The sequence below is a fragment of the Hyperolius riggenbachi genome, chromosome 12 (assembly GCF_040937935.1).
Source record: "Hyperolius riggenbachi isolate aHypRig1 chromosome 12, aHypRig1.pri, whole genome shotgun sequence".
Classification (NCBI taxonomy): Eukaryota; Metazoa; Chordata; class Amphibia; order Anura; family Hyperoliidae; genus Hyperolius; species Hyperolius riggenbachi.
In genome coordinates this window covers 49,326,418-49,348,177 of record NC_090657.1, presented here as the reverse complement: position 1 = coordinate 49,348,177, position 21,760 = coordinate 49,326,418, and the positions used below count along the sequence as shown (strand labels likewise).

Here is a 21,760-nt window from a genome sequence, read left to right as displayed (position 1 = left end):
GGGGGAGCTGGACACTTGTACTAGCTAGCCTAGTGCTAGTCAAACATTTTGCAGCCAATTGATCACATTAATTATGCATTGGGGACTCCTGAGGCCAGCAAGTGGTATGCCCGAGGCGAGCATAAGGGGAGAAAAAACAGATACTTACCCAAGAAGCATCTGGATCCTGCGGAAGCTTCCCACGTCCTGTCCCTCACCGTTGCCATGTGCAAGCCCTGGAATATGCAACAAGAAGCCTGTTGGATATGTAACGTGACCACGCCCCTGTTAATACACGAGCGAAGCAAGTTGTGGACTAGCAGCTCGAAGCTACTGCTCAGCCATACTGCACGGCTATGCATGAAGGAGCGCGGCTGCCATTTAAAGGAGTGTCCCGACAAACTCTGGCGGTCTACCGGAGGACACAGGAAGCCTCTGGAGAATCCAGACAAGATTTGTGCCAGAATTTTATCTGATGTTCACAGATGCAAAAAAATTAGACCTGAAAAACAATCCATACCTGGAAGACATGGAACAGTTACCTGATTTTCCACACATTGTACAGTATAGATTAGATGTACAGTATTAGCATTAGATATTTTAATAGATTAGACATTAGAGTCGATAAGTACACTAAGGCTAGGTTCACTGTGGCCAGTTGCATAACGCATGCATTATGATGAGTGTGAACGGCAATGGAGACTGGACATAGACTTTAAAGGGCATCTGTAATGAAAAAAAAAAAAAAAACATCCCCCAGGGCAGGGGTTCCCAACCTTTTTGAAGTCGTGACACATCATGCCAAACACTCAGATATCCGTGACACATCACATATGTATAAATAGTATAGCTGCCCCGGTGCAGGTAGTAGAGCTGCCCCGGTGCAGGTAATAGAGCTGCCCCGGTGCAGGTAATAGAGCTGCCCCGGTGCAGGTAATAGAGCTGCCCCGGTGCAGGTAATAGAGCTGCCCCGGTGCAGGTAATAGAGCTGCCCCGGTGCAGGTAATAGAGCTGCCCCAATGTAGGTAGCAGGAAGCGGCTGGCTGTACACTGCTCGAATCTCCCAGCCACAGCACAGCTGCAGCAATGTGTCTGCCACGCATATGCTGGCTGTAACACGGAGAGAGACACTCGGGAAGGATACTGCCTTTTTGCAGGAGCAGGCACATGTAGGCTCGTACCTCAGTCCTTTATGGTATATCCGGTCCTCTCCTCCCTCTCTGCTACAAGTGTTTATCTCTGGCTCCCTCCTCGCTCTGGTCTCCGCCCTCGCTCTGAGTAGCTAGCGCAGTGCTACAAAAAAATGGCCGACTATGTCCACAAATGCGGACGTCCGTGGCCATTTTCTTGTAGCACTGATCTAATACACTGAGTGTCAGACAGAGCTGACAAGCAGCAGAGCAGGGGAACGCGACAACACATTCCCGCTGCTGCCGAGACACATGAATGTGTCGCAGCACACCGGTTGAGAACCACTGCCCTAGAGAATACTTACCTCGGGAGGGGTAAGCCTCCTCTGTAGCCTCCTGCATCCATCGCTGGAAGCCTCGAACTCCACGTGCTGCAATATTTACCTACCGCAACCCAGCGCAGTAGAAGCTTTCTGATTGGACTCCGGCAGAAATAGCCAAGCCCCGTCGGGTCCGCTCAGCTATTTCCGCCGGAGTGGAGAGCTTCTACTGCACCTGCGCGGCTGTGGGTTTTTTTTTTTTTTGCATCAGGTGTAATTTAAGAGAAAGCCTCCATTCAGCGAGTTGGAATAACATGATCAGTTACAATGCAGTACAGTGAACAGGCCCATAGTATTGCATGGGCAGAGAGCGATGACATGCAGAATTATACTGCAACGCAACCGAGCACTGTGAACTAGCCCTGAATCTAATGAAAATATATTAAAAGAGTACATCTAATCATATTTTCAATTAATTGGTATATTCAGGAGCACTAATGGGGTTGATGTAACTTAAAGAGTAACTGTCAGGCTACAAAAGCTAATTTAAACCTCTATTCTCCTGTGTTAAACAGTTTAGAAGGAAGCCAAAAAGGCATTAGTGAAGATAAAAATCTCTCTTACATTTGATGTGTGCTTATCAGCAAAGCTGTTAGACCCAAGCAGACGCAAGCCGCATACCATACTGCAAAGCATTCTGGGGCTCTCCCCTCGGCTGCTAATGAGAAGTTACAGGGTCAAGTAACAAAAGCATGTAACTCAGTCCAGCGCACAGCACTGATAAATCTCCCGGCAGAGCACACTGCAGGAGTCCGCTATTGTTCCTAGCCACATGGCTAATTAATATTCACTGCACACTAGTGTTATTCAGTACGAGCTTTTCTGTGATTAGGAAGCAGGCAGGACATGACGACACATTTGGCTTCATAGGAGACAGACAAACATGGACACTGCCATAAGCTGTCAGGAGCATCATTCTCTGCATATACTATATAAAACTTCTGTGAAATCCAAACGTGGACAGTGAAATGCATATGTAATGTAAGTACAGCCTATATTTAGCTACTGATATTTGTGTTTATTTTCTCTGAGACCTTATACCTAACAGCTCCTCTTTAAAGAGAAACTCCGACCAAGAATTGAACTTTATCCCAATCAGTAGCTGATACCCACTTTTACATGAGAAAAATAATGATTTTCACAAACAGACCATCAGGGGGCGCTGTATGACTGATTTTGTGCTGAAACCCCTCCCACAAGAGGCTCAGGTACCGTACGGTACTCTGGGCAAACTGTCACAATGTAACAATGTTCAGACAGGAAATAGCTGTCTGTTAAAGCCAGACCAGCTAGAAACAGCTCCATAATCTGCCCACAGTAACAATGTCACCATGTAATACAAGTCAGAATGTGAATCTGGGAGAGGAAAGATTTTACAATGAGCAAACACTGACTAAATCATGTATACATAATTATTGTAAAAATGAAGCACTTTTTTTATTACATTATTTTCACTGGAGTTCCTCTTTAAGCTTGATTAGTTGTGTCTGCAATAAAAACAATTCAGTTATAATACATAAAGAAACAGTCCTGTGCAAAAACATTGCCACTAGGTTAAAATGAACTTCCTGGCATCAAACAGGTAAATCAATCTAGCACCAAATCTTTATTATCACAGTATAAAATCATTGGCAATTAATACCTTCTTGTGTAATCCAAAGCGACAGTCATGTGACTGTGCCAGCCGCCTTCTTCCAGGGCCTAGACCTCTATGCAACAGTGTGTCACTGCGGAGGTCCAGGACACGCCTCCTCTGGCTTCTATTGCTAGCTATCCAGTGATAGAGAAGCCCTACTCCATAGCCAGAGGGAGGACTGGAAGAAAGTGGCATAGAGCAACAGGACTTCGATAGAATGGCTAGACATATATGCTTTAGCTGCCTGGAACACATCATATCTGAGCAGTTAGCAAAATGCCCATCTGATGTGACATGCAACAGTAATACTTTATACAGCAAATGACTGCTTGGTGGCTGGACTGCCCCTGTGAATGTATCACTAAAGAGGAACTGTATATAGCAGAACGCAGTAAATTATTCAGGATACACACTTTGACATAATCTTGGTTTCAGCATTAGAAACACTTCCTATATCTTTATACAGTATTGCTGTTTATTGGCCTGTAACCCCACCCTCCCAGTGATGTCACAGCCTAGGCTGTTTAGCTAAGCAGAATTCTCCTCCCACAGTGTTCAGGGAGGCCAGATATTTTCTACTGGATTTGGAACATGCAGTATACAAACGGGCAGCACGGTGGCGTAGTGGTCACCGCACTGGGACCCCAGTTCAAATCCCAGCCAGGGCACTATCTGCACAGAGTTTGTATGTTCTCCCCGTGTCTGTGTGGGTTTCCTCCGGGCACTCTGGTTTTCTCACACATCCCAAAAACATACAGATAAGTTAATCGGCTTCCCCATAAAAATGGCCCCAGAATACAATACATACACAAAATAATACATACATAGACGTATGACTGTGGTAGAGATTAGATTGTAAGCCCCTCTGAAGGACAGTAAGTGACAAATATACACAGTATACTCTGTAACGCGTTGCAGAAGATATCAGCGCTATATAAATACTAAACAATAATTCCACAGAGCTGCACCTAACAGCACTAAGGATGTTACCTCCCATGAAACATTTCAGAATGTAAATGAGGGAGAGGAAAGATTTTTTAATGGGCACACACTGGCTAAATCATGTATAAATATTGTACAAAAATAAGTTATTATTCATTTTCAGTACGGTGACACAATCAGCCACTATTGCAGCCAAAATGCCTTCACATAATCTTGTGTTCCTAATGAATGAGTCCATATCTGGAAGCCTGCAGCAGGTAGTCAGATCTTTGATGGACCTCACCAATATAACTGATCAGGGTCACACCCCAGACTGATCATTAGAGAGATGTGCAGATCTTCAGATCTGAGCTATTACAGGCTAAACAGCATATACTCACAATCATCCTTCCTAGCTCTGCAGCTGCGGGTGATGATGAATCAGATACTTTGTATACAGTACTTCCAGGTTGCTGCTATCAGTGCAGAAACCTTACTGTATGATCTGCCCTGTCCATATGATGACCATGCTGCTGCAGAATGCCCCCAGCTCCCTCTAGTGGCCAGGCGTGTGTATGGCTGCTCACTGACAGGTGGCATACACTCTCCCGTCCCATATACGTATATGCACAGCTACCGGGAAAATGACTCATCCGGTGCAGAATAAGCACTTCCGGGTCACGGCCTAACAAGTTTGTAGCTTCTCAGCCAATCCCCATTCATATTGCATTGTGTCGCCAGGACAGGATGGCGCCATTTTGTTGGTGGGAAAAACATATGAATTTATTTTCTCCAAATATAGTGTGAATATGAAACAATTTTTTTATTTTTGTTTCCATACTCTTGTTTTTCCAGAACTCTACTTGTAATTATGGTAATTCGTTTATTAGGAATTTTCACTTTTTTTAAGAGTAACTGTTAGGCATAAAATCAAAAATCAATTCTCTATTTTCACATGGTCAACAAATAAGGATGCTAACCAGGCAATCCAAAAGTTAAAAATCTAATTCTATATGCTGCTTTCCACTGATTAATTGCAAACATTTGTTATTATGTGCATATAAAAAATAGCCTTCCATGCTGCTCCTAACAAAAGCTGGGTGACAAGACTCAGTTTGTTGCCAAAAAGGACCCTTTTCCACTGAGAAACGCAATTGTTCAACAATGCGATAGTTTCTCTCTCTATTTCCACTACCACGATACTGCTGTGATTTTCGTGTGATACCGCGAGGTATGGCGAGATTGGGATTTGCTACAGGATAACAAAAAGTAAAACGGGAAGAAATATATTTTGGATTGCATAAGTTTGATTGTAAAAAAAAAAAATAAAATAATCGCAATACATCACAATTGCTAAACGATAAACCTGTGTGCCTAGACTTTGTATTGTAGCTCAATGAAAGAAAAATGCAGTAGGACCGGAATTTGCAATTGAAAAAATCCTTCAGTTTGTAGCGTCCATAACTTTATGCAATTCTCAAGTGTTTGGAATCGAATCACAAAACTCCCCAAGGAATGGGACCTGCTAGGGCGATTTTGGCAGCGTTTTTGGATTGCTAATTCCAGAAACTGCTTTACTGATGTATCTAGGGCCTTGTTCACACTGCAAGAGCTTGTAAGCTCTTGCCAATGCAATGCTATGGATGATGTTTACAAAATCACATTGCTCAAGTGAGAACAAACTCATAGCATTACATTAGCAAGAGCTTTCAAAATCACAAGCGCTTAGAAAAAGCTCTTGCAGTGTGAACCAGCTCTAAAGGGTGGGGAACCCGGACGGAACTAAAACGAAGAAAACAAACACTAATCGGCAGCACTGTACAGTTTACTGTACAGCACTTCAAAATGGTGTAAAACACAATCGCAATTGCCCTAGGAATTGCTGCACACAGCGCTGACGGAATTTAAAAGTGGGTTCCAACCTTAAAGGGAACCTGAACTGAGTAAAATTATTTAAAATAAACACATGAGGTAACTTCAAATGAACATTATATAGTTACCTTGCCATCAGTTCCTCTCAGAAGCTCACTATTTTCTTCTGACAATAATCCCTTCCAGTTCTGACAACATTTTGTCAGAACTAAAATATATCAGTTACTCATAGCTCCCAACTGTCCCTCTTTCGGAGGGACAGTCCCTCTTTGGGAGCCCTGTCCCTCTGTCCCTCTTTCCCCCTCATTTGTCCCTCTTTCAGAACTTTGTCCCCCTTTCTATATAAATATATATATTTCTTTACTAAAAAATGTGTTTGATTGACTCTAAACTTTATTCCCATCCTTTAAATTGATATATTACTCATTTTAAAATGTTACTATGAAGGAAAATCAACCAGGATAGAAAGGACCAGTGTGGTCTAAATTATAAAACAAATCTTTATGGTATGCGTGACTGGGGGCGTGGCCAGGGGTGTGGCAGGGGCATGGCTTAAGTGTCCCTTTTTCTCATCTCAAAAAGTTGGGAGGTATGCAGTTACTGTCAGTTATATGTCAGTTGCTGTCAGTAATAGTTGAGAGGACAACTGATGTGCTAGGTAACGTCCAGGTTTCCCTTTGGCTCAAGTGGGCGATGTTACAGTTTAACAGTGAGCTGACCAGGAAGCTGTTATGGAGTAATGGCCATTTTCAAAATGGAGGACGGAGAAATCCCTTGATTACAGTGGAGAAACAGGACACAGGAGAGGAGGAAGAGATTGAGGAGTAGACTACATGGAAGGTAAGTATGACCGGTGTCCGTTTATTTTGTCTTTTAATTTTCAGTTCAGGTTTTCTTTAAAAGTGCACACAGATGTTGATGTTGAGTCCCCTGTCCTGTGTAACTCATTTTCAGAAAGGCACTATTGCTGCTATGTTTGTGAAGAGCAATTTGAGTTTTCTGTCAGTCTTGAAAATTCTTAGCTGACTGCATACTAAGGCCTCATTCACACTATACACGCTTCCATGCGCACTTCGGCAGCGCGTATGGTGTGCGATCAGCAAGAACATCAGAAGAAGTGCATAGAGAGCACTTCTGACATTCAGACTATGCTATCGCACTGCCGCATGCATTTTTGGCAAAGTGCATTGCTGATCCCATTCACAATAATGAATGGGATCAGCAGCACAACGCACGGCAATGCGGATGGCGTGCGCTTGCGTCCTGAACGCATGGCCATATGTGTTGCCTAATGGGAACGAGGCCTAAAAGTAAAACTGGAATTTTTTATTGCGTGAGGAAGGGACCACACTTGTGCGTGCGGGAACCGCAGACTATTACCCATGTTGTGTGTTTTTCGGTGCGTTTTAACAAATTAGGTTTTTTTTTGTTTTTTTTTATACAGCAGCTATTAGTACCTTTTTTTTATCGCTATGCAGAATTGCAGATACCTTCTAAAAATGCAGCAACACTATAGACAATTATAACTTCAGTTTTTACATTTTTGAACTGCAGCAAAACGCTGCAGATTCTCCCAAGTGTGACCCCTGCCTTATATAACAGCACTAATCTACACTCGCCGAAAAGCATCAAGTCCTGGGGCAGGGCTTTGCAGATTGTGCGCGCCGATGTGTACGCATCTCCACTTGAATGATGGAGCTCCGCTCCGTTATCAGCCTCCCAGGAGACTGTTAGACGGTGAATCCGTCTATTTACATTGTACAGTGCTGCGATCTATGGCAGCGCTGTACTGGGGACAGTCGTGTCACTTGGCTGTCTCCTGGGGAGGCTTAAAGTGAACATCCGGACTAAAAATCGACTCAGCAGCACTGAAAAGGCTTTGTGTTTCTTTAACAGTTTCACAGCATCCGAACTTTGTTTCTCTTATACAAACCTCATTTTTAGCTGCACAGAAGAAAACTGCCCGGGCTTTTTTCCCCTGATGCTGTGCAAAGCATGATGGGATTTCTGATTTTGTTGTTCTCTTGCTGCTGTTTTGGTGCAATTTTTTTTTTTTACATATTGAATTTGACATTTGAAGCCTATCGCATGCAGCTGGGAGGGGTTATCAGGACACAGGATAGTTGGAACTGTGTCTCCTGCTCATTGTCACCTCCTTTCAACCAAAAAGATGGCTGCCCCCATGACAAAGATGGCAGCCCCCATGAATCACAAACATTTGCCTGTTCTTTTAAAACAGGGTGGGTAAGAGATTATATTACCTATCTATTCTAATTAACATAACAAATGTAACTTGATGACAGTATGTTTGTTTGGGCCGAAGTTCCCCTTTAAGAGCAATCTGACTGATGCCTATGACAGCCGATCGCTGTCACTGGCTGGCGGGGGGGGGGGGGGGGGGGGGAGAATAAATACAAAATATGCATTTTTAATTAAAATAAAGATACAAATAAATTAATTAAAACAAAACACTGCCTGCAGCAGCGATCAGAGCCCACTAACATAAAGCTCTGTTGGTGGGCAGGAAGGGGGGAGGGGATTAATTTGTGTGCCAATCAGTGACCAATTTTTCCACTTACATGTAGTATGAGGGTTTACAAACTCTTGTTAGAACTCGAAGGAATCGTTGTAAGAAAAAAATGGTGAGCTTCTGAGAGGAACTGACGGTGAGGTAAGTATGTAATATTCATTTGCAGCTACGTCGTGTGTTTATTTTAAATAATTTTATTCAGTTCAGGTTCAGTTTAAAATGTACATAATCCTGTTGCCAAGTAAGTTCCCTAACAAAATCTGTAAAGTAAAAAATGAAAAAACCCGATACTTAGCGAATATGGGGCACCAGAATGCCAGAGTTCCCTCTGCGGCTGCCACCTTACCAAGCGCTCTGCTTAGTTTCTGCTTCCTTATTGGAGGATTTCTTGATGAGTGAGAAAAAAAAAAACTTTTCCTCAGAACTTGTACAAACACTCTACCCAGTGGTGATATAGGATAAAATTCAATTACCTGTAATTTGAAAAAACAAAACAAAAAAACAAAACAAAAACAAAACCTGTGCCAGAACTTGTGTAAGCACTTCACAGTGGTGATATAGGATAAAATTCAATTTTTTAATTTTTTTATTTATTGATTTTAAAGTGTACCTGAGGCGATATATGACATGATGAGATGAACATGTGTATGTACAATGCAAAACATTAATAACCAGGCTCTGCTATTTGTTTTATTTTGCTGCCTGAAAGAGTTAATTTTTAGACATGGAAGTGACAGTGTCTGTCTTGTCTGTACCTTGTAAGGAATTCACTGATAAGCTTATTACAGCAATAAAGGAGGACAAGGAAGAGGTAGGACAAGGTCAATAAGTCATGGTTAATTTGCATATATTCAGCAGTGGTGCACTGGGAGACATCTCGGAACTCACTCCAACCTGAATTATCGCAAATTCTTTCTGTTTTAAGAAAACAAACTCTTTTTTCCTTAGTATTTTTACCCTGGGACACTTTGGTGGCCATACACTTATAGGGCTCGATTCACAAAGCGGTGCTAACCCAGTTAGACACTTTAGGCGTGATAACCATTGCACCACGCTGGTGAAAAGCCAGTTTAGGCGTGATAAGTTTAGGCATGATAAGTTTAGATCGCGCGCAAAGTCCCGCATGCAAAGCAGCGCCATTAAACTCTATGCGAAGTGCACCAGACTTTGCTAGCGTAAAACTTTTGATCAGCTGTGCACTGCGGTGCTAACCCAGTTGGTGCTTAAACTTATCACGCCTAAACTTATCATGCCTAAACTGAGTTTAGGCGTGATAAAGGGCTTTTCACTAGCGTGCTAACTGTTGGCACCGCTTTGTGAATCAGGCCCATAGATTTACAGCAGATTCGACCATCAGATAGATTTCTGTCAGGTGCCTGTAGATTTCAGAATGAAATCTATTGGAAATCTATTGAAAATCGATCTAAATGCATTATTGGACCATTAGATCCAATGCAACTCTATGGGCCATCGATCTGCTGCCAGCAGCAGATCAGCCTAGATTTTCCATCCTGTCAGATAGATCAAATCCATCGAAATCGGCTGCAAATCAATCGATCGGCTGATTCAATAGAATTGATCGATGGCTGAAATCGACCAGTGTATGAGCCCCTTAACTCTATGTACACTTGGATAGTGAAGATTGCATGCCAGGACCCTCGCCAGCTCACAGGTTGCCCGGGCATTTAATGGTGCCAAAGCTCTGTAATTTGTCTGTAAAGTGAGTGTGCAGCGCTGGTCTATGAGGATTCCCACTGGGTCCCCTAAACAAGACTAGTGCCAAATTTTCTTCATTTCCAACAGAATGTGGAGAGGTTATACCCAATTTGGACACACACAACAAATTAAGTTAAATAAAATAGTGGAGTAGAGAAAGTGTGGCCTCGTGGAGGTTCAGGACTGGATCCAGAGCTCTAGCGTGCTTTCTGCTCTGACAGGCATCCTGTGATCTGCTATTGCCACCTCCTGTCACCTGCTCAAATCTGTTCAGTCATTGGTCACAGTTCACCCCCTGTAAAGTATGGTCACCCCGTGGCTCCTGTCCTGTCTGGTCACCATGAAGCCATTGTTAAGTCAGGGGTCATAGTGTGGCCCCTGTCCTGTCTGGTCAGTGTGGCCCCTGTCCTGTCTGGTCACAGTGTGTCCCCTGTCCTGTCTGGTCACAGTGTGGCCCCTGTCCTGTCTTGTCACAGTGTGGCCCCTGTCCTGCCTGGTCACAGTGTGGCTCCTGTCCTGTCTGGTCATAGTGTGGCCCCTGTCCTGTCTGGTCACAGTGTGGCTCCTATCCTGTCTGGTCACAGTGTGGCCCCTGTCCGGTCACAGTGTGGCCCCTGTCCGGTCACAGTGTGGCCCCTGTCCTGTCTGGTCACATTGTGGCCCCTGTCCTGTCACGGTGTGGCCTCTGTTGTGTCTGGTCACAGTAGGGCCCCTGTACCGTCTGGTCACAGTGTGGACCCTGTCCTGTCTGGTCACAGTGTGGCCCCTGTCCCGTCTGGTCACAGTGGGGCCCCTGTCCCGTCTGGTCACAGTGGGGCCCCTGTCCCGTCTGGTCACAGTGGGGGCCCTGTCCCGTCTGGTCACAGTGGGGCCCCTGTCCCGTCTGGTCACAGTGGGGCCCCTGTCCCGTCTGGTCACAGTGTGGCCCCTGTCTCGTCTTGTCACAGTGTGGCCCCTGTCCTATCTGGTCACAGTGTGGCCCCTGTCCTGTCTGGTCACAGTGTGGCCCCTGTCCCGTCTGGTCACAGTGTGGCCCCTGTCTCGTCTTGTCACAGTGTGGCCCCTGTCCTATCTGGTCACAGTGTGGCCCCTGTCCTGTCTGGTCACAGTGTGGCCCCTGTCCTGTCTGGTCAATGTGGCCCCTGTCCTGTCTGGTCACAGTGTGGCCCCTGTCCTGTCTGGTCACAGTGTGGCTCCTGTCCTCTCTGGTCACAGCGTTGCTCCTGTCCTCCCTGGTCACAGCGTGGCTCCTGTCCTGTCTGGTCACAGTGTGGCCCCTGTCCTGTCTGGTCAATGTGGCCCCTGTCCTGTCTGGTCACAGTGTGCAGGGGAGGACTGGGACCTTTTGGCCTGGAGGGAAAACACAAACTAGAGGCCCGTTATCATGGCAGCCCAGGCCCAAATGACATCACACACGTGCCCCTCGTGCTATATGCCAGTAGTCACATGGGAAATACAGTAAGAACACTTGAGGGACAGCATGAAAGGTAAAGTATAATGCACTGGCACCGGGGGGTACATAATACATTTTCAGTTACAACGGCCGGGGTTTCCGTCGCGTTCAGAATTTATCATCAGAATTCACCTGCAAGCAGCCCTTCTGGAGTCTAGTGACTGTTAAAAACTTTTCAACCTAGACAATACCCTATGTAGCTGTGCACATGCAGTCATTTTAACAATGGTGAGAGACTAGACAGATTTTTTTTCCCCATGGACCCTGCAGGCAAGCCTCTGCTCTGCATCATGCTGTGTATATTTACCAGCTTGCCCGCCCTCTAATTGCTCTGTAATTGGGCTTTTATTTCCCTCATCCAGCCCAATGGTTCACATTGCCTTATACAAAAACATGAAAGCGCCAGGCACTGTACCAGCCCTAAATCATTAAGTGAGAGGCAGCCTGGGGGCCCCCCTTCCCCCCTGGCCAGTCCTCCCATGACAGTGTGGCCCCTGTCCTGTATGGTCACAGTGTGGCCCCTGTCCTGTCTGGTCACAGTGTGGCTCCTGTCCTCTCTGGTCACAGCGTGGCTCCTGTCCTGTCTGGTCACAGTGTGGCCCCTGTCCTGTCTGGTCACAATGCAGTGCATGTCCAGTATGGTCACACAAGTTTTAAAGTAAGATCCGCTCAACCTTTCGCTTGGTCGAATCAGTGCAGGAACCTGGTAACTCAATACCAAAGCTGCAGACTTCAGTCAAAGCACTACTAATATGACCTTTTCAGCTTAGTTTGCAGCCACCTTTGATATTCTAGACAAGTTAAATCATGCTTACTTGCAGACATGGCCACATTTAAGGTAACTGTATAATGAGTGGAACAACTCTAGTTTATTTTTGCACCCCCAACTAACTATCCATAATTTGTCTGCAGTGCCTCGTTCACATCTGCTGCGCTGAAAAACGTGTGAAAGCGCGTGGTAAAAAACGCATGCGCTTGTGCGCGCTTTAGTGCGCGTTTCTGTGCGTTGCGCTGTGCTTCTTTAAAGCACGTTTTGCTTGTTGTACCAGCAGCAGTTGTCAATAAAACTTTGTTTTTGTATGTAAATGTATTTTTTCTCCAAGTATTGGTAAAAAACGCATGCGCTTCTATGCGCTTCTATGCGCTAAAAAAGCGCATCCATTCCCTTGCATTGATGTGCGCTTTCCAGCTCAACGCACAGAAATGAATGCAACCCTACGTTTCTGTAACGCTGCTCAGCGCAGCGCATAGATGTGAACCAGCTACATTTAGTTACATGGGAAAATAAATACCTTGCTGATCGCACAGGGCAGTGTGCTGTAAAAAGCGCACAGAAACGGCCCTGATGTGAACGAGGCAGAAGAGAGTATTCATATCTAGAGGGATATCAGAATATCAAGGTTGTATTCACAATGCATGTGCAAACATACCCAGCGCATCTGTGCTGCCCTGCAGATATAATGCAGAGATGCACCCTGCTGTAATATAATGTCTGCTGAAATATTTCCAATCAGGTACATATGGGTGTTTTTCAAGAAAGTGGAGTAAAACTACATTTTTATAATTTGCAGATTTCATTTGAGATCTGTTTATTATTTGTTACATTTCCTTTTTTAGAGTGTATTCTGGTTATGGACATACAGTAAAGGTATATTTAAAGGGGACCTGAACTCAAAACTTCCTCTCTGCTCTAAAAGATAAGCAGTGTGTCTATTTCCTGCTTTCATGGAATCAGACATACAGTTCGCATCCTGTGTTTACCAGTTAGCTGCTCTGCCATGGCAGCCAGGTGACACAGCTGAGAGATCAAATTACAGTGTGGGGGAATTCGATAGACTAAATTTCTAAATACATACAGGATGAATTTCTCTATGTTTTCCCTCTGTCCTGTGCAAGAGTTCAGGTCCACTTTAAGGTTCAGTGAAACTGCATATCATGCAGTGGCTAAGGTGCTGTCATCTGAGGCCACAGCATGTGTGACTTTTGTGCAAACCCGATTATGTATATAGAAAATACATCTATATTGGGAGGTAATTAAAAAAAAAAAAAAAAAAAACGAACGCTAGCCAATAGGAACAAAATCTTTATTGAAATCCCAAAAAATTATATATTAGATTTTTTATGATTCTTTACCAATATGGATGTCTTTTCTATATACAGTATACAAATCAGTTTATGTTTTCTCATCCATGGTGGCAAGTATTATGGTGGTGTTTACATTTTTTCATTAGCTCACAAGTAGTGGCAGTTTTGCGCAAACCCCGTCATCTGAAAACAAAAATTACACTTTTTATCTCTCGGATTCTTGAGATTTGGCAGTGGCTGCAGCGGTAGTTTTCTTTGGGGCACCTAAACCCGATCCTACAAATTCTTTATACTGGACCAGATTGGCCATGTAACGTTTGGCGTGAGAGCCACTCCTCCAGGTTTTCAGCTTTGAGTCAAACTTCTGATGCGCAAAAAGTTCTGAAGGGTCTAGGTGAGCGCTGACCGACACAGAGGCGGCCCGTTCCCGCCACTGGAACTGGAAGAGATGGCGCTCAGCCTTCTTCTGCCCCCATAGCCGTGCCAGACTCAGGGCATTGTGCCCATTTACATTAGTGTCTTGTGTTTGTGCTCCATTGGCTAACAGCTCATCCACACAGTCACACTTGCCCATAGCGGATGCCACATGAAGAGGGCTGTTGCCCAGTCGAGTCTTTGCCAATACATTGGCTCCTAAATTGAAAAAAAAAGGTGTTAATGTATATTCCAAATAAGAACCATAATACAGCAGAGTCTCTGATATCTGTAATTCAGCCAACCGGAAATCTCTACTAACCAGCATGCCTCAGGGATCACTGGAACCTCTTTGTGGGGGCTGGCGGGTAGTCAAATACTTACTGAGCCTCCAGTGATGTGTAGCAGCCTTCCTGTACCTCCTCGCGGGCTCCTAGCGGCTTCTGGCGTCCATGTAGGGAAGGTGGCATGTCACCTGACCCAATGAAGGTCAGCTGACACTCCGCCTTCCATGCACTGGGGAAGCCAGAGAGCTGCTCGGAGCACGCGAGGAGGTACAGGAAGGCTGCTACACATCACTTCAGGCTCGGTAAGTATTTAAAGAGAACCCGAGGTGGGATTTAATAATGTTAGTTGGGCACAGAGTCTGGTTGTGCATACTATCACCACACTATCTGTTGCCTTACGGTGTGCCCCCAGGACCCCCCTACGCTCTGCTGTCCCCTGTAACAAAAACCGCCGTGCTAGTGACACACAGCGTGTCGCCAGCAGGCTGTTTACCTATGTGGTGCCTGTCACCACCGCTCCCCCGCCTCCTCTATATTGGCGCACCCTGCCCGCGTCCCTTCTCTCCAATCAGGAAGCGCCGATATAGAGGAGGCGGGGGAGTGGTGGTGACAGGCACCACATAGGTAAACAGCCTGCGGGCGACACGCTGTGTGTCACTAGCACGGCGGTTTTTGTTACAGGGGACAGCAGAGCGCAGGGGGGTCCTGGGGGCACACACAGGGCCAGTTTAAGCAACAATGGGGCCCCAGGGCAAAATAAACCTGACGGGCCCCCCACAACATATACCCCGGAACAAAAATCGGCATTAGGGGACCTTTTTTGCAGCTAGTATAGTCAGGGTGTGAAGTCCCAATCGGTCGGAGCTCCACATTCTGGCTATCCCAGCCTGCATGGGGGACAAGGGGTTAAAAAGTTTCAGGAGGGGGGACCCCACATAATTTTTTTTTTTTAAATTCCCACACTCTAAACATAAAAAAAAATTGGAAAAATAGAAAAAAATGCCAGGGATCTTCATACAGCCATATTGCGGCCCTGGCCAAAGCGCTGCGGCTGCGTATGGACCCCCTGGAAACCCTGTCAGGAAATTTATTGCGCTTTCGTTTGATGCATGTAAAATTACACTACCGTTAGGTTTGCTACTAAAAGTGACATTTACCGCATTTAATAGTATACTTTTTTCCTTCAAAACTTTAAAATCGATTTTCTCAAAAACTATACAGTCTTTTTGAAAAATTGTTTTTTCCTCTTATTCCTAATGATCTCCTTAACATATCCTGCAAATTTAGGGTTTCTAGCATTTAAGGTGGATTTGCTATCAACCATTAAAGTCGGCAGATTTTTAAATGTGTATTTTTTTCCCTTTGAAACTTTAAAATCGATTTTCTCAAAAACTATAAGGCCGATTTGAATTTTTTTTTCCTCTTGTAGCCACTGGGGGCCCCTACAAGCTCTGGGGCCTGGGGCAGCTGCCTCCTCTACCTCTATGGTAGCGCCGGCCCTGGGCACACAATAGGGCAACAGAGACTGGTGATAGTGTGCACAACCAGACTCTGTGCCCTACTAACATTATTAAATCCCATCTCGGGTTCTCTTTAAGGGAGGAAGTTTGCGCTATTTCAGTCGATTGCTCAAGTAACCAGCAAGCACAGGTATCAGGCGATCCCCGCCGGTGCCGGATCCTGGGGACTGTGCTGTAGTCCGCTTCTATTTTGGCCACAGCAATATTCCATACTGGAATTACCGTGTACAATATGGTATTTAATCGAGTTGGCTTTGGTGATATTTTGGCTACATGCTTTACAATCATACCACAACTTAGCTATGGAATAGTATTTGGTGGTGGTTTTGGGGATTATTCTCTTTTTTTGCTTACCCAGATCGTTTAAGGCTGCCTTAGCTTAGAATCTAGTGTGTGTACAGCTTCCCTCACAATGAATGACTAACGAGCACATTCTCTTGTCTCCCATGCCACAGAATGCCCGTCGCTTGTTTGCTTTCTGTTTTGCCTCCTCCCCTCTTCATTAAACACTGGAGCCAGGAGAGGTAAATAAATCAGCGCTTATCAGCGCTTGTCATGCTTGTTGAGGGAGGATTCCAGGACACTTTGGGGGAGCCAGCGCTGCACTGCCTGCAGCTACAGGGGAGGGGGAAGCCTCATTGGGACTCTGAGGCTTCCCCCTCCCGAGGTGAGTACCCCCCAGGGGAACTTTTTTTTTATACAGAGTCGCTTTAACCTCCCTAGTGGTACCCAGATTTTAGAGTCTAAAAGCGGTGCAATTTTTTCTGAAGCTTTTAGACCCTGAAAGCAGGAAAAAAATCATGCTGCTAGATAGAGCTGCGGCAGCCCAGCATTTACTCACCTCCACTGCATCCAGCGCTGCAATTCTCCCTCCGTCCATTGGGTGGTGCGCTACCCCTATAGTAAGATCACCGTCTGTTGTCATGTGACAAATGGCGATCTCTCCAAAGGGATCAGAGCCTAAAATGACCGGAAGAAGAATGGCTGCTGGCGTATTTATATAGGGGGAGGTGAGTTGAAGAGTTGAAACGCCCGCTGCAGGCAGGCTCTGCATACACCTTCCAGCAGCTACTCCATGTCAGGCTCGGGATTACCGCTCTTGGCTTCTTTCTTTCCACCCCAAGTCTGACTCGGGGTTACCGCCAAGGAGATAAATGACTTCCCCCTTCCTGATACCTAACACCAGAACCCCTAATTACTGCAGAAAACCCCCTTCCTAACCCTAATACCCTCGTAAATAAAAAAGCTCCTTTTCTGACACCTAAACCGAATCTCTATTACCAATATCCCTTACCCTCTCCCCTAATACTATTCCTACTTATTGACACCTTACCCTGGCTTCATCCAACTCCACACCTCTGGTTACTAATCTAAGTACTCATACCACCACCACATTACCAGAAGTAATGCTGTAACTGAACACTGGCACCCAATACACCTGCACTGAACTGACCTGATCCGCACAGTAAAAACCCAAAGCACTCCATGAACAGTAGTAGCATAGCCATAGCTTTAATGTCATTTAATTGCCATGGGGTACGGGAAGAGCTTCCCCTTATGTTGTCCCCAAAGGGTTACCAACTGAGGTAGACATCTTGTCATACATCAATGATCCTGGCCCTGAGCCACGACAGGAAAAAATGCTGAATGCTGAAAGCATCTTACCATTCTTTAAAAGGAAGCGTATCATACTGAGGTGACCACGATGTGCAGCCACGTAAAGGGCCACGCTGGCTCTTGAAGCCACCCACTCATTCCTCTGCTTCATACTGAACCTCAAGGAGTTCTGTGTGTTATAACCGGAGTCTGCAGTGACCCCTAAACTTTTCAGCTAAAAAAAAAAAAAAGTATAAATAGAAACAATGAAACATGAAATACTTCCATATGGGTTTCGTACTATCTATACCAGGCCTGGGCAAACTTGGAACTGCAGCTGTTAAGGAACTATAGTCCCACAATGCATTCGCCTTTATGAGTCATGACTGTGGCTGTCAGACTTCTGCAATGCATTGTGGGACTTGTAGTCCTTAACAGCTGGAGGGCCAAGTTTGCCAAGTTTGCCCATGCCTGATCTATACACATTTTTATTTGTGTTGTCTCGGATGAAATAGAACGGCTATAGCTGCACGGGCTTTATAAACAAATGGCAGTATAAACTAAACATGGAGCATGGTGGGATAGAAGTTAGCACTCTTGCCTTGCAGCGCTGGGTCCTATCACTATCTGCATGGAGTTTGTATGTTCTCCCCATGTCTGCATGGATTTCCTCTGGGATCTCCGGTTTCCTCCCACATCCCAAAATTATACAGATGATGGGATACTTACACACACTACACGATACATACATAGACATATGATAAGAATGAAGGGGGCCACTAATGATCCAATCCTTTTCACCCAATCTTACAATTTCTATGTAATATAAGGTAACTTGTCTGAAGTAACCATTCAGTATATTCACTAATTTACCCCTCTACTACATAGATTTGGTAAGATTGGATTAAAAAGATTGGATCATGAGTGGCCACCATAAGGTAGAGATTAGATTGTGGCCACCTGAGGGACAGTTAAGTGACATACAGATAAGTGTAGTGGCTTCCCCTAAAACTGGCCCTAGAGTGACTACGATACATACCGGTACATTCAGAGCAGGATCATTTCTTCACAAAAGGCATCGTTTAAAAGCAATATTTTATTCTATCTTCATAAACACATAAAACAAAATGAAGTGTGCTGAGTCTATGACTAGTGCATTTTAAATCTCTTGATTCTTCTTCCAGTCATCTAACTAAATGCCCAATTCATGATCAAATGCCCATCCTTGTTTACCCAAGGAGTGGATCTGATGGGGAACTGAAAAACAGAAACAGACCTCTACTGCCAAACAAAAAACCACCAGTAGAGGGCAAGCGCGTACTATATAATTGCTGCCATAGAATAAGCAATGTTTATGTACAGTATATCCACTCATATGTAAATGTTAATGGCTCTTATGTAAATAAGCCTCCAACTTACAACATCACAGTGGAATATAATGTTGAGGCCCCACGGTGGCGAACCATATCTGCAAAATAATATCCATGGTTAAAGCAGCACCCAGGTGACCATGCCGACTATGTACCTTTCCGCAGCAAAAACAGCCACCAATCTTCAAAGCGCCGCCAATCAGAGCTCCCTGCGGTGACCAACCAATCAAATCACCGCCGACAGCGTCCGCTCAAAAACTGCTCACTCACGCAGGGCATATGACGTCCCAGTGATGGTAAACCAATCACTGGGGCGCCTACAACGTCCACCTAAAGCCTTGTTCCAATCTAGTGGACAGATAAATGATGGCATCAGGCAAAACACCAAATCGCCTACAAAGTCGGTCTGGTGTCTCTGATAAAATGTACATTACTAGCACCACCTAGTGGAAAAAAAGAGAAATCACAAGCAAAAATATAAAACAAATGCAAAGAATATATAAATAATAATTCCTATTTTTTGTATAGCGCCTTTCTCCTCGGACTCAAAGCGCTTGCGAGGCAGCCACAAGAGCGCACTCAGTAGGCAGTAGCAGGGTTAGGGAGTCTCGTCCAAAGAACTCTTTACAGAATAGGTGCTGGCTTACTGAACATGCAGAGCCAAGATTCAAACCCGGGTCTCCTTTGTCAGAGGCGAAGCCCTTAACCATTACACTATCCAGCCACTCTAAATCCTTATCTCAATCTCCAATTCCGTCATACACCCTGCACACTTCATGCTGTTTTATGTATTTATGAAGAAGGAATAAAGTATTGATTTTTAATCCGTGTGGATCCTTTTGTGAAGAAACTATTTGAATTCCTGTTGGCTCCAAGGGAGGGTTCCTGCACATTTACCATACCCATTAGTGCTTAACCTTCTGTTATTACTCAGAGCAGGATCAGGCTACCTAGGCAGGTTCCCGGGGGACTAGTGGCTGTCAAGCGTCACACCTTCCATTTTATTTTTACCTCTCCTTGCTTCAGTATACGTGTGTGTAATATATTTATTATATACACGCGTATACAGTTATATAGTCTTAGCTTATTTTAATAAACACTTGTTGCTCTATTTGCTGTCTCATGTCTTATCTACATTCACATGTTAGAAGGAGCTTGGGCCAAGGCAGATCCTACCAGAGTCATATGTCTATGTATGTATCATGTTGTGTATGCAGATATGACTTAAAGTAAACATCCAGACTAGAAATCTACTCAGCAGCACTGAAAAGGCTTGGTGTTTCTCAGTTTCACAGGATCAGAACTTTGTTTTTCTTACCCAAGCCTCATTTTTAGCTGCACAGAAGGAAACTGCCCGGGCATTTTTCCCCTGATGCTGTGCAAAGCATGAAGGGATTTCTAATGTTGTTGTTGTTCTCATTCTCCTGTGTTGGTGCAAATTTGTTTGTTTATCCTCCTGAGCGGTATGCCCGACACTGTGTTGGGCAAGGAATTTTTGCTGAAAGCGGTAAGCTCGACACAGTGTCAGGCATGCCGCTCAGGGGGTTTCCCTAGCTACAGCAGCCCCACAGTATAAGTTAACTTAGTGCAGGGGCTGCTGTACACTATCTGCAGCATTAGTGATGTAAGGTATAGTGCCCCCCAACCCACGATCCCCCCTCTAATGTCCCCGATGCAGCTGCTGCCTTGCTAGATACATACTGAGCATCGTTCCAGCGAGCGCCCCAGCCTGTCTTCTCAGCTCCGCATATCTTCCGGTATGGGAAGGCCTGAAGTCATGTGACGTCTGACATCAGACGTCACATGACTTTAGTACACATCCTCCGCATACCGGAAGATATGCGGAACTGAGAAGACAGATGGGGAGCTCGCTGGAACGATGCTCAGTATGTATCTAGCAAGGCAGCAGCTACACCGGGGACATTAGAGGGGAGATCGGGGGTGGGGGGCACTATGCCTTACATCACTAATGCTGCCTATAATGTACAGGAGCCCCTGCACCTAGCTAACTTCTACAGCGGGGCTCCTGTACCTAGCTAGCCTATACTGGGGAACACCTATCTAGCCTATAGTGGGGGCACCTATCTAGCCTATAGTGGGGGGCACCTATCTAGCCTATAGTGGGGGGCACCTATCTAGCCTATAGTGGGGGGCACCTATCTAGCCTATAGTGGGGGGCACCTATCTAGCCTATACTGGGGGGGGGGCACCTATCTAGCCTATACTGGGGGGCACCTACCTGGCCTATACTGGGGGGGGGCACCTATGTAGCCTATTCTGGGGGGCACCTATCTAGCCTATACTCGGGGGCACCTACCTAGCCTATACTGGGGGGGGCACCTATCTAGCCTATACTGGGGGGCACCTATCTAACCTATCCCGGGGGACACCTGTACCTAACTAGCCTATCCTGGGGGACACCTGTACTTCTCTAGCGTATACTGGGGGCACCTAGACCTGGCTACCTACCTACAATAATCTGCGGGGGTTTCCAAAGACAGATGGGCGCAACGCGGTGGGCGGCACAGGACAGGTAATGTATAAATGCACACACAGGAGTACATTTAAATTGGGGGGCAGCGACGAGGCAACGGGCGCAGCTGATTTCCGAGCGATTTCATGAAGAAATTTATCGGGAATCAACCTGTGGAGTATGGCAGCCGACCGATCTCTCTCTAATCAGATTTGATTAGATAAAGATCTGTCTCTTGGTTGAATCTGCCCATCATCTCTATTGTATTGGTGCAGGTTGAGCAGCTGCAGCTTGGAAGTATAAATGATCAGCGATTTTGGGGAGTAATTTTGAAATTAAAGGTGGGTACACATGTCAGATAAAAGTCTTTGGAAAATGAATGATCACAGACCAATTTT

General features: G+C 45.2%; 2 protein-coding genes across 4 annotated transcripts in view; both read right to left on the bottom strand.

Annotated features, from left to right (window-relative positions):
* LOC137541088 (7-methylguanosine phosphate-specific 5'-nucleotidase A-like) overlaps window positions 1-4,717 on the bottom strand; it is a 34,291-nt gene extending 29,574 nt beyond the window's left edge. The window contains exons 1-2 of one of the 2 annotated variants that reach the window (XM_068262228.1): window positions 4,448-4,717; window positions 2,934-2,976 (exon numbers count right to left, since the gene is read on the bottom strand). Coding sequence is in view for 1 of the 2 variants with exons in the window: in XM_068262227.1 (XP_068118328.1) it covers window positions 4,448-4,453 (6 nt within the window). In the remaining variant the exon portion in view is untranslated. The remainder of the gene's footprint in view (window positions 1-2,933; window positions 2,977-4,447) is intronic. The other variant, XM_068262227.1, reaches the window with a different exon arrangement.
* Window positions 4,718-13,172: 8,455 nt separating this feature from the next.
* The window catches only part of ANKRD60 (ankyrin repeat domain 60), a 313,589-nt gene continuing 305,001 nt past the window's right edge, over window positions 13,173-21,760 (bottom strand). For both annotated transcript variants that reach the window (XM_068264080.1, XM_068264079.1), the window contains 2 exons: window positions 17,589-17,754; window positions 13,173-14,335 (listed from right to left, as the gene is read on the bottom strand). In XM_068264080.1, coding sequence (XP_068120181.1) covers window positions 13,908-14,335; window positions 17,589-17,754 — 594 coding nt within the window. In that variant the 3' untranslated portion in view covers window positions 13,173-13,907. The remainder of the gene's footprint in view (window positions 14,336-17,588; window positions 17,755-21,760) is intronic.